The sequence below is a fragment of the Eubalaena glacialis genome, chromosome 6 (genome assembly GCF_028564815.1).
Source record: "Eubalaena glacialis isolate mEubGla1 chromosome 6, mEubGla1.1.hap2.+ XY, whole genome shotgun sequence".
Lineage (NCBI taxonomy): Eukaryota > Metazoa > Chordata > Mammalia > Artiodactyla > Balaenidae > Eubalaena > Eubalaena glacialis.
Window position 1 is genome coordinate 99,705,493 of NC_083721.1, and position 13,100 is coordinate 99,718,592.

The window sequence follows — 13,100 nt, forward strand, 5'->3', positions numbered from 1 at the left end:
TGAACTGTAATGACTTCTGCTTTGCAACCTTGCCTTCCCTAATTATCTGGCCTTTATCTCCCCCCCCCCCCCCACCTCCTTGACCAACACATTGGAAATTCTTAGACTTGAATTTGGCAGCAAGTTGCATGATTTTTTTTTTATTATGTATTTTATCAGAGTATATGATTGAACGACCGGAGCCAGAATTCCAGGACCTAAACGAAAAGGCACGAGCACTTAAACAAATTCTCAGTAAGATCCCAGATGAGATCAATGACAGAGTGAGGTTTCTGCAGACAATCAAGTAAGCAACTTTTTGTTTGGTTCTTATTTTTTTTAAGTACTTCAAAGGAACCACTCATTCTGTATGTTTTACTTTGGTATGATATTAATATTAAATTGAAATATTAATTTGAAATAAAATATTTGAAAATTTTAATTGCTACATTTTTATTATTAACTTCTAAACTGTCCCTTTGGCTTCCGAGTACAGTAACATTTTTTAGAATGTTTAAAAACAGAGTGAAATGTGCATAAACTGGAATGCAGTTTGAACTTCATGAGAAATGGAAAAATGTAAATGTTAGATTAAAGTGAAGAGAGGAGTTGGATAAATTATAGAGATTGATAACGAAGGATACCAATATTGTTTTTATTTCAGAAATGGTACAAGTCATTAGCATAGTAATGTACCCTTAGTGATGAATAGCACTTTCTAATGTTGACCAAATGGTGAACCTCCAAAAATCCTTGCCTTTGGGATATAGGTTAAAAAAGACTGAGAACTGTGTGAGGCCAGGAGGCTGGTTGATGGGCAGCAGCAAAAAGGGTCATTCTCGAGCAGGGGCACGAGTGCCTCAACCCAGGGGCACTCTCCTCGAGGGTGAGAGGGCGGAGGAATGAGGGGGAAGCTCCAAGCATAATTTCTAGATAAGTATTTTCAAACTGAAGAGTCAGATAATTTTCTTCAGCCTCAATGGGTAGAAAACAGAGAAAGCCGGGAATAACTGTAGTGGCACTATCAATGCAACCTTTTGGTGAAACCACAAGTAGAAATTGCTAGAAAGGAAGAACTTAGCACAGATCTTTTTCTGGAAGAAGCTGCATCATACATTGTATCTTTAAAGAACTGAAGGAGGCTGCCTTGGAATAAATATTAGCATACATCTCAGGGGAAGAGTACTCCTTGTAATTCACATTGCAAAATTCTATTTTAGCTATTTGGCCACCTATTTTGAGTGGGTTAGAGGGAGGAGTATGACCCATTTTAGAAAATAACGGTGACAGGTACCAACCCAGCTATCAAGGAGTGACCCTCTTCTTTTTGGTCCTCTAATTGTGGATCAGAAAGTACAAAAGACTTCATTGACTAGCCAAAATCCATGTCACAGGGGATAAACCCTAAGGTAAATATTTTACCTTTATTGGAAAGCCCCAACTTTAATAGTTTTTAATACAGCTTTTTACTTTCAGTTTGGTATAAAGTGAACATGTTTGGCCCATAAAAGGATAAATTATCAGTGATCTCAAACACAGCTGTTTAAACACTTATTTCTAAAATTTTCAGATAATTTAAGGTTTAATTTATTTTGGTGATCATATGCTACATTTCTATAACTTGGTTTGAACCTAAGCAGACTGACTCCAGGGACTTCTCTGCTGCTTCCCAATCATAGATTCATAATGTTGATCTAATCTGGTGATTGAAAAAAAGAATGTTTCTGCTGTTTGGAAGAGGTGTGGTAAAGGACATCCTATCTAGGGTGTCAGTAGGAAAGAGGCAGAACGGTGTTGTAGTTGAAGCTCAGATAGAGATGGTAGGTCTGGAGCCCTCATCCTGCTATTTTGATACCCTCTTTCCATCTTAGGAAGTCCTGGAGACGTCTCTGCTAAACCCAGTGTGGCTCTAAAGAGATACAGTTTGAAAACCAATTTATTAATGGCCGCATTTTGATCAAAAGGGAGTTGAGGTCAAGAGCCTAAGAGTCTTGACAAAGGCTGAATTAGGGTCTTGTCTCTCATTTATGGGGCAGTAGTAATATTTCCGTTCTGTTCTCTGGAGTGTACTCAGCCAACTGAATTAAGATTATTGGCAATTAAAATTTATTTCGTATCCATTTTAGGAGGGATAATTTGCCATGGAAAGTTTGTTGATAATATATATTGTTTCTGAGACTGAAATTCAACCATGTGTGCATTAGTATGGATGGCTAAGGTATAATTATTTGTATCACTGATATCTATTGTTAACTTTTGATATATATTGTTACCAGTGTTAATTGTTTGACAAATTAGTAGATAAAATTGCACCAAAATATAAAATGGTTTATCCTTCGAGCACAGCATATTGTACAATTATTATTTTTCTTTAGAATATTTTACTTTCTCATATTTAAGGTGGATATCCTCTTCTTTCAAAATATTTTAACAATATTTTTCAATAAGCATGGATCAAATACCTACTATACCAAGTACTGTACAAAATGTTATAGGAGAAAAGATTCCTGTCAGCTAACAAATATCCATATATTTTTGTATATATCAGCAGACTTAGGTTTGACTCCCCATTCCAGCATTTTGCTGTGTGACCTTGGATAATTTGCTTAGCTTCTGTGATTCTAGTTTCTGCCTGTGAAGATGAGGGTAATAGTTGTGAGAATTGAAATGATATACATGGTACCTAGTACAGAACCTAGCATATACTCACAGCACCTAAAGCATTGTGAAATAAGATTTTTTTTTCCCTCTCTATGAAGTTGATTAGGAAAAATGATCCAGCAAACAAATTATTTTAAAAGTACTTTTGATTAATGAATGTATCTGTTTGACTACATTTGAGCTTATGCAAATATTTTATAAAATTAATTCTTAGGATACATTCCAATTAATGGATGACTAGTGGAAACTGGTGATTTAATAGTCCAGAAAGCTATGCATTTATCTATTTACTTTTTATAATCCACATTTGCATATTCAGAGGTGAAAAACCAGCGTTTGGTTTTGATGCTGGCCTCAAAATAGCTTTTCCAGAGGTGTCCAGTCTAGACCAAACTAAACATACAGTGTAGGAATTTCCTTCCTTTAGAGTGTTTGTATAAACATAATTATACAAATTTGCTTGATACAGTTAGAAGCTCTACTATTCCATGCAGTTTTTTTAATAAGACGTATTACATTTCTTCTGATGCCTGTGGTCCTCTCTTTCAGCGTATATGTTCCCCAGAGTTGCCCCCTTAACCCCTTCAGCAACCTGCAAGTTGCTAAAATTCCTTTCTACTTACACATACTATATGTCCCGTATCACAGAATCCATTAACTCCAAACTGCATATAATTGCATTATAATTATTTTACCCTCAGTTTTTCCACAGTTCTTTATTTTGTTTAATTGTCTGAAGTATTTTTTTTGTGTGTGCCGGTATTTTCTCTTATAGGAAACAAACCCTCGGGTAGTTAACTAAAATAATTTAGCTTTCCTGGTGCAAACCTTAGTGCCATAAATGAAAATGCTGTTCCATGTACATACAGATGACATAATATTTGACATAAATTGCTGCAGATTGTTTTAGAAAAGGCCAGGCCTAGGGATAAACAGCCTTGGTCTTTATAAAGCTCCGTGGCAAATAGTGGATCAAGGATTAGCTCTAGGTTCTGGGTTTCCAAGCAGTGGTTTCCAAACCTGGTTCATCAGCAGAATCACCTGGGGAGTTTTTTTCCCTTTTCTTTTAAAGTACATACAGACTCCCAATATTCATTAAAGTACACAACAAGGTATGGTTGTGTATAAAACAGCTGTCTGATCACTATAATTTGCTTTGTTGTATTCCTTTTGAATAAGCTTACTGTGGGTTTGAAGAATCTTCCATATTCAGAGATTTGACATTTTTTATTTGTTGAAACTAATTTTTCTCACATAATGGGATGGTCATATGACACTGTTTTATTAAGCAGTAGGGGGCTTACGCCCATCACAGCAATACAGAAGGATTCAACTTTCTCAAAAACATAAATGAAAGGAACAGTTAATGTAACTTAAAATTGTTATTACTAGAGGCCAAAAACCAAAAAAGAGTGGACAGATGTAATTATGTAAATTCATTATCCTGTTTGAATATCTTATGTTTTAATGTTTCAGCCTGATGCCGATATTTGAAATACAAGAGGTAATAAGGAAATAGTTATTGAAATATTTAATAAAAATATCATTACTACTTCAGAATAGGCTAAAATAATTTTTTATACCAAAATTCTGTATATTTGTAATTTTTAGAATTTCCATATGCTTATTTACTAGAAATAAGCTATGAAACACACACGTACACACAAAAATCTGGACACGGAGCTTTTTGGTTTTCTTTAAATAGTATAGCTGAAATGTTTTAGGTGTGAAATAACTGAAATCTGAGATTTGTGATTAAAAAATAGGTAATAAAAGGTTATGTTTGTGGTGGTCTAGGTTGATGTTTTACTAATTCATATCTTCACGCTTGCATTGCATTTGAACAGTAAAAGTTTTTGTAGCAATTAACAGCTAAGAGAATGGATGTGAAAAGGAGAAGGTTTGTCTTAGAGACCGAGAGGCTATTTGAGAATGCAGAATTACAGTAAGTTCAGTTTGCCAAAATATTACTATGAAGTTAGAACATGGAAATTGAAAAGGGCATAGATACAAAAGATAAGAAGACTTTTTAAAAAATGGTACATGGATAGGAAGAATAGTCAAGTCAAATGAGAATTATTGATTTCTTCTCTCTTTCTTTAGAAAGGGGAGAAAAGTGCTGATACATATATACTCAAAGGATGATTGCTGAAAAGGTTAAGGTAGAAGAATATTCTGATCTTGTCTCCCAGAAATTTAAATATATCTTCTAAAGGAAATAGTGTCAGCAAAGGTTTGGAAGAGAATAGATGTGTCTTAAGAGAGAAGAGCTACATCTGAGGAGGAAATATTTTAAACATCAGAACTATGTTTGAAACTATGTTTCAGAACTACATCAGGTCTGTAACTTGGTGTTTTAAGTACAGAAATGAGTTACATGTAATAGCAAAATTTCATATAATTGTTCATGAAATAGCAAAAGTGGATGATATGGTTGCTTGAATTCACCTACATGGGCCAGAGAAAGGAAGAATCGTAACCGGAAAAGGTGAGAGGCAGAGGTATTTTCTTATAAATCTGAGTGAGTAATGCTGAATGAAATGTTACTGATTTGGGAAAGCTGATGTTAGCTGTGCAGTGTTTTGTCAGCAGTGCAAGAGTAGTTGGGATCACAGGAGGGTACAGGCTAAAACCCCCATTCAACTAGCCAGTCAAGTATTTGTGCTTGATGCAGTGTTCATAGGGTAGTTAACAGTGCAGTGATTCTTAAAAAAAAATGTAGACTTCTTTCAAATGAAACTGATTTTAAGAAGATTCTTTTTTCCTCACCCAACAGGGATATAGCTAGTGCAATAAAAGAACTTCTTGATACAGTGAACAGTGTCTTCAAGAAATATCAATACCAGAACCGCAGGGTAAGTTTAGTAGAAGCCTTGCAAGCTGCCACCCTAGATACTGGTTTACACCTAGTCGTTTTACTGAATTAAATAATAAGACTGTTGAATTATTGGAAATGGTTTTGTATCATTAATGACTGGGTTTGTCCTTGCATTTAAATATGCTGTTACATATATTTAAGTAAATACTCCTAAAAATGCTTATCTGTAATATGAGGTACGTTCGTATTCTGTGTAATCTCCTGTCTTTGACTTTGGCTTTTGTGTTAACTTCTCTTTACTTATTTAGTATTTTTTAAAATTATTTTTGATGTCTGCAGGCACTTGAACACCAAAAGAAAGAATTTGTAAAGTACTCCAAAAGTTTCAGTGATACTCTGAAAACCTATTTTAAAGATGGCAAGTAAGTATTGTCATTTATCATCCTTTTCTTTTAAAAATTAGAAAATTATGTGGTTTTATATGATACTAAAACCATATAAATTAAACCCTTTTACTATATTATTAATACTTACACCAACTTACTAAGATAGACTGTTAAAAATAGAAAGGGAATGGTTGATAATCCAGCCATAACTCTAGTCTGGAGCAGGAGTTGCATGCAGACTTTTTCTGAAAAGGGCCAGATGGCAGATATTTTGACTTGGTGGGCTTGTTGCAGCTGCAGCACTTCACCTCTGCTTTTGTAGTGCAGAAGCAGCTGTAGACAGTGTGGAAACAAGTGGCATTTTTGTGGCTGTGTTCTAGCAAAACCTTACTTAATAGACACTGAATTATATAATTCAGCTGTCACATAATATTTTGATTTTTAAAAAAATTTTTACTGTTTCAAATGTAAAAGTGTTCCTAGCTTGCAGACCATACAGTGAGTGAGATTTGGCTTACTGGCCTACTTTACCAACCCCTGAAGCAGTGATTCTCAAACTTTAATAGCCTCAGAATCACCTGGAGGGCTTGTTAAAGACAGATTGCTTTTGGGTCCCACCCAGAGTTTCTGATTCTGTAGGTCTAGGGCGGGCCCAAGAATTTACATTTCTGAGAAATTTCCAGATGTCATGGATCCTGCAGGTCTGTTAAGAACTGCTGCACTATTGTTAAAACAGTGGTTCTCAATCCTGTTTGCACATTACAGTCACTTGGGTTCAGTGTGTTAAAATCCCAGTGCCTTGGCCCTACCTTCAGAGATTCTGACTCCATTGGCTTGGAGTGGGGTCAGGGTTCAGGTGTGTTTTTGTAAAAGTGCTTCACGTGTTTTTAAAATGCTGTAAACGGTTGTGATCCACTGTCCTGAAATAGGGAGGGCTTTCTGTAAGACAGGAAGTATACTAAAAAGGTAAATAGGACATTATTTTAAAATTTACATACACTTGGCTGTAGAACATTCTAGAAAGCCGAGTAATCTTATGTGATTTATGTATAATACACATGTACATATAATGTATAAACTGATGCAGAGGCTATGTCTTTTGCAGCCTCATACCTTATAGAGAATTCTTTGTACCTCAAGTAGAGTTTTGTGGACAAGACCAATTTCCTACAGTGCTTGAAGCAGAAGAATAAATGGTGATTATTTCAGCTCTAATTGTCAGGGACCTCTAACATCCTATACCACCATTGACATTTTAAGATCCAAATATCCATGTCAAACTATTACAATATTACTGTAGTAATATTAAAAAATAATAAAAATACATTAGAATGGTATATTGATTTTCATAGTTATTTTAAATAGTTCAAACAGGTTGAAATATTTACATTTTATTCTAAATTAAAGATATTGAGCTAAATATTATTAATGGTTTTGTGTTGTTTCATATTCAGGTTGTCTAGGGGAAATGTACCTTGTTGACTTAGTTTAATAAGCTAGCAGGTGTGTTCTGAAAATAAACATATCTATTTTTCCTTGGTCTCCCCTGCTAAGCCCAAATAACCAAAAAACACATTAAAATAATTTGCATTAAGAAAATTATTTATGATACTGATTAATTGAGAACTATCCTGGAATAAGCACATTGAAAGGTAGAAATTCATTTGGAGCATAATTTTCATTAATCTGAAATTATTCACTCTCATTCCTGTTTGTGTGTTAGAATCACTTGGGTTCAGTTTTTAAAAATCCTGGTGCCTTGGTGCCATAGTTATTTTTAACAGTTTAAACAGGCATATGGATTATTCAAGCTCTCTACTACTTTTTCTCCATTCAGCAGCTTGTTTAAATTACCATTATTTGCGTATGAATAATGTGCCACAAGTTTTGTCCCTGTTTCCTCAAAATTGAAAATTATTAATAGAGCCTGATCTTTGAGCCATTTTTCAGTAGGAGGATACATTTACATTGATTCGTCTAATTCTTCCTAGTCCCCCTTTTTTGAGGAATGTCTAGGATGAAGATACAGTCAGCCCTTAGTATCTGCAGGTTCCACATCCCTGGATTCAACCAATTGTGGATTGAAAATATTTGGGGGAAAAAATTCCAGAAAGTTCCATAGCATTTATATTGTATTTACAGCTATTTACATTGCATTTACATTGTATTAGGTATTACAGGTTAGAATCTAGAGATGATTTAAAGTGTACTGGAGGATGTGCATAGGTTATGTGCAAATACTACACCATTTTATGTAAGGGCATTGAGCATCCACAGATGTTGGTACCTGAGGAGGGGGGGGGTCCTGGAACCAGTCCCTCTTGGATACCAAGGGACAGTTGTACAAACTTAGCTTTGCTGCTGAGAAACTGATAAGGCCCCGCAAGGGGACTAGGGCGTCACCTCTGTGCTCCAGATCATATGAAGATGGACTGACAGGATATACGGTGCACATGAAGTAATTTTTAAGAGCATATTTTTATATATTGTCGACTCATAAATATTGAAACCACATGATTATTTTGTTTTAAAAGTATATTCTAAAAGTAATTTAAAATTCTCAGTTTTTTTTTTATTTTTGAAGGTAAGAGAGATTGGGATGAATCAGATTCAAAGTAATGAGCTTTTTCTTAAGTATTTATCATGCCCATTGATATACAGATTTTGAGACTGAGTATAATGTTTTAGCAGATCTTATTTTGGTAACTTTTATGAAACTGCAGCTGGAGACTATGTTTGAATCCTCTTCTTTGGCCAGTTATTTTTTCGACCTATAAGTGAACTCTGGTGGTTGAGGTGCCACCCATCATTAGCAGCCCACCAACACCTTATTGCCAGCCAGAACCACTAGGGGGCAGTAATTCCTAGATAGTTTCAAATGATGCAGGACCCTTCAATTCCAAGCTGGGATAAAATTTGTGATACTCAGTACTAACTGGCCTTTTTTTTCCCCCCTAAATTGATTTTATTGCTACTGCTAGTAGGGCATTTTAAGTATAAAATATTTTTAAAGGATGATTTTTTGGGGAATAAAATTAATTGTTTTTTTTTTTTTTTTTTGAAACAGGGCAATAAATGTGTTCATAAGTGCCAACCGACTAATTCATCAAACCAACCTGATACTTCAGACCTTCAAAACTGTGGCCTGAAAGTTGTATATGTTAAGAGATGTACTTCTCAGTGGCAGTATTGGACTGCCTTTATCTGTAAATTTTAAAGTTTGACTGTATAAATTATCAGTCCCTCCTGAAGGGATCTAATAATCCAGGATGTTGAATGGGATTATTGCCATCTTACACCATATTTTTGTAAAATGTAGCTTAATCATAATCTCACACTGAAGATTTTGCATCACTTTTGCTATTATCATTCTTTTAAGAATTATAAGCCAAAAGAATTTACGCCTTAATGTGTCATTATATAACATTCCTTAAAAGAATTGTAAATATTGGTGTTTGTTTCTGACATTTTAACTTGAAAGCGATATGCTGCAAGATAATGTATTTAACAATATTTGGTGGCAAATATTCAATAAATAGTTTACATCTGTTAAACATTTCTTTACTTGAAAAAATGCATATATATATGTGAATATATATATGATCAGAAGACCAAGACGACTTGGTGTAATGTCTAAAGAACTTCTAACGGGAGCTTATTAGCAGTTTATCAGATAATAAAGCAACAAGAATTCCTATTATTTTTGTCCTTGATCACTCTGGGCAAAAAGTAGTTAATGGAAATATTTTTGTTAGTTATTATATTTGAGGTACTGAGTATTTTTCCAACCTTTGTTTTAAGAAACTTATGAGAAGGAGATGGCAGTTTATAGTGTCTTCACACTGCCACTTTTGAACTCTACAATGTAAGATTAAGTCTTTCTGGTATGCTGGGCCCTAATAAGCTTTGCACCTTTTTTCCATAAATAGCCACAACTAATAGTAAGTTGAAGCTATACCAATGCTAGTTGGTTTGAAATTGTCATGAGTGTTAATAATATATACACTCTTTAAATATGTACAGTTTTGTTTTACTATAGAGAAGTTTTAAGGAAATCATGTATCAAGTATTCATGTTAAGTGATTTCATTTTTCAATTATGATAAAATAAAGGAAAAAATTAGAATTTATCTTTTATAAAGATTTTAAATGTTAAACTAAATTTCTGTTGACAATATAAATTTTTTTGCTATGATGCAACTTAGTTATTTTTTAAAATTGTTTCTCCCATTTTAAAAAACAGACTTTTAAAGATTATTGTCATTAGCAACATAAAAGGAAATCGTCCTGTTAAATGTAAAGAGGAAATATGTGGAGGGAAGCAAAAAAAACAATAGACAATTGGATGAAATCTCATAATTTATGGACATTTTACTGAATTGATTTTTTTTTTTTTTTCTTCAGAGATACATAGCTAGTAAAACACAAAGAATTGGCGATTTTAATACTGTTTGTTTTTGGCATAAGCTATTTTTCACTCTTGGAAGTAGAAGGATGGTTATTTGCAAAATAGACTTGTGAATATATGAAGAAAAAATATACTGTTTTTCTTTTTTTTGAGCAGTAGACCTTTCTAAGATAAACAAGTACTGTCTTTCTTCCTCTTGTCTTTACCTCCTTAAGAGAACTCATCAGTTACCAGCCATGCCCCAACTCATCTGTTTTTATAAGTCTTCTGTCTTTTTATTCTGCTATGCAATATATCTGGCTTCTATTTTCATGAAATTTACCTCCAAAAAGGAGGTTTATTCTCAGGATAATTCAGTTTCTTACATGATCCTAGTGGGTTTGTGTTTTTGGGTCAAGGAGGAAAGGACCAGTGTGGCCCCAGTCATATACAACTCCAGAGAACAGAAAGGTGGCTACCGAGCAAAGGAAGAGAGGAGACATTTGTTGAGCACCTCTGTGTCAAGCATTATTCTAGATACATTAATTTAATTCTCTTAACACTCTGTGATTTAGCCATCTGCCTTACAATTGAGGAAACTGGCTAAGAGAGCTTAGGTTACAAAGCTGGTAATTGCTGGAGCCAGGATTTGAATTCAACATTTATCTCCAGACTCCATGCTCTTTCCACTGAACTGTACTTCATCCATTGTCGAAAATGCACCATTTAGAATACTAATTCCCTAACACCAAGCTGACATAGCTGTCCCTGGTCCACGGGGAAATGAGAAAAATTAGGATAATGTGATAAGTCTTTTTCATAAATCTAAATTTATTCATTTTAAAGGACCATTCTTTTATTTAAGATCATTCCTATACTTGGGATGTTTAATATGCCCTCTCCTCACACTTTTTTTAAACAAAGTGATATAATTGTAGATGGTGGTAGCATGGGGTTTTTTCATGATTGCATTGTAATAACCTTGTTTGGCAAAACAGGTTAGTAACCCAATGTCAGGCCTTCCTAATTGTTTTTTTAACTTTTTATATGGAAATAATTTCAAGGGATTTCAGATTTACCAGAAATTGGTAAGAGTAAGAATAGTGCAAAGAACGTCAACACATCTTTTATCCAGATTGACCTATTGTTAAGATTTTACCATTTTTATTTTATCATTTGTTGATTTGCTTACCTTCCCTTAATCTCCTTTACCCTGGGTCATTTCCATGGCTGCCTTTGTCTTTTACGGTGTTGAGCTATTTTTGAAAAATTCAGTCTTCTGTCTCCTCCCCTGTCCTCCCTTTAATAGTAGAATGTTCCTCATTTGGGGTTTCCTCATGATTAGATTCAGGCTATGCATTCTTGGCCAGGATAACTACACGGTGTCCCATCTGCTCCTCACTGTTAATTTTGGTCAGCTGGTCAAGGTGTTGTTCAGTTTCTCTGATGTATAGTTACTATTTTTTACCTTACACCTGATATGTGGAAGGCTCTTTTTAAGTCCATGCTTAACATCAACATTTTCCCCCCAATATTTAGCATCCATTGATGATTCTTGCTTATTCAATCTATACTTCGACAGTTACAAAATGGTGATTTTCCAACTCCAGCATTTCTTCTTACGTACCAGTTGACACAGCGTTCTCTGTAAGCCTGAACCCTCCTTTCTCTCCCATCCTTCCATTCATTAGTCCATATCTGTCCCCATGAATTTTTATAGTTACTGTTGTTTTGGACTCCTGGTTTTCTATTTTTTTCAATGGCTTATAATTCATTACTTACTTTGGTACTTAAAATGGTCTGAGATTTGACCAGTTAGGAGTACCTTCAATTTCAGTCTTGTTTCTATGTCCTTGTGGCTTCCACTACCTTTTTTTTAAAGCACATTATCTTAAATATGTCCCAGGATCTGGAATCAGCAGTTTCTCCAAGGAACTCTGGGGAATGATAACAGATACATAGATCTGCTGGCTGCTGGGTAGGCTCATTGCTACTACGTGTCATTGCTACTGGGTGTCATCTTGCTTCTAGGCCTATTCAGACAGAACTAGGAAATGTGCATATACAGACATATACACACGGATATGCATGTACACATACATTTTACATGTCATATGCACATGATGTTTGATTTCAGAAATCATGAGTTCACACTAATACCTCCAATTGCAGTCCATCCTCATAGGGTTCTTTCTTGCTTTCCCCATTCCGTGTTTCTATGTCCCTTCTTCCTCAGAATCCTGGCTCCCTGAAAAATCAATTTATTCACTTGTTCAGTCCTACAATACATCTGAAAGAGTCTTAGAATTTCTTTTGCCCTATCACTATTAAAAACACACTTAGAAGACTACAAGACTGTTTGTAGTTCTTTCCCTGTCTGTACCCTGCCCAAGACTAAGAATATGTAATTACATTTTGTGTTCATGAATTACTTGGATTAATTCTTTTTTGTCCTTCACTGTGATTGTTATTTATTTGAAATAAATTGGGTTCATTTGTTTCAGTTTTCTTCCAGGTTTAAGGTTCCTTCCATCCGCCCATCCCCACACACTTCCCATCCTTGTAAATTTAATTTTATTCATTTAAAAATACATAGAACATTAACATGCTTCTAAACATCAGAACTATACCAAAAAGTATACTAGAGAAGCGTCACTCTTACTGCTTCTGCCCCATTCCCCACCCTGCCAACTAAGTATCCAACTCCACTATTTTTTGGTGTTTTCTGTGTTTTTTTTGATGAAGAAAAGTAGTGATAGATGTGTTTTCTTATCGCCCCCTTCATTCTTACACAAAAGGTAGCATTCATGTAGGGAAACCAACCCTCCCAGTTTGCCTAGGACTGTGAAGTTTCTCGGGACACAGAATTT

The 13,100-nt window shown here is 34.7% G+C and overlaps 1 protein-coding gene across 1 annotated transcript in view; it reads left to right on the forward strand.

The window, feature by feature from the left end:
* PDCD10 (programmed cell death 10) overlaps positions 1 to 9,390 on the forward strand; it is a 39,704-nt gene extending 30,314 nt beyond the window's left edge. Inside the window, exons 5-8 of the mRNA XM_061193460.1 lie at positions 160 to 286; positions 5,417 to 5,495; positions 5,798 to 5,880; positions 8,912 to 9,390. Of these exons, the coding sequence (XP_061049443.1) occupies positions 160 to 286; positions 5,417 to 5,495; positions 5,798 to 5,880; positions 8,912 to 8,993 (371 nt within the window). The 3' untranslated portion in view covers positions 8,994 to 9,390. The remainder of the gene's footprint in view (positions 1 to 159; positions 287 to 5,416; positions 5,496 to 5,797; positions 5,881 to 8,911) is intronic.
* The last annotated feature ends 3,710 nt before the right edge of the window (positions 9,391 to 13,100 follow it).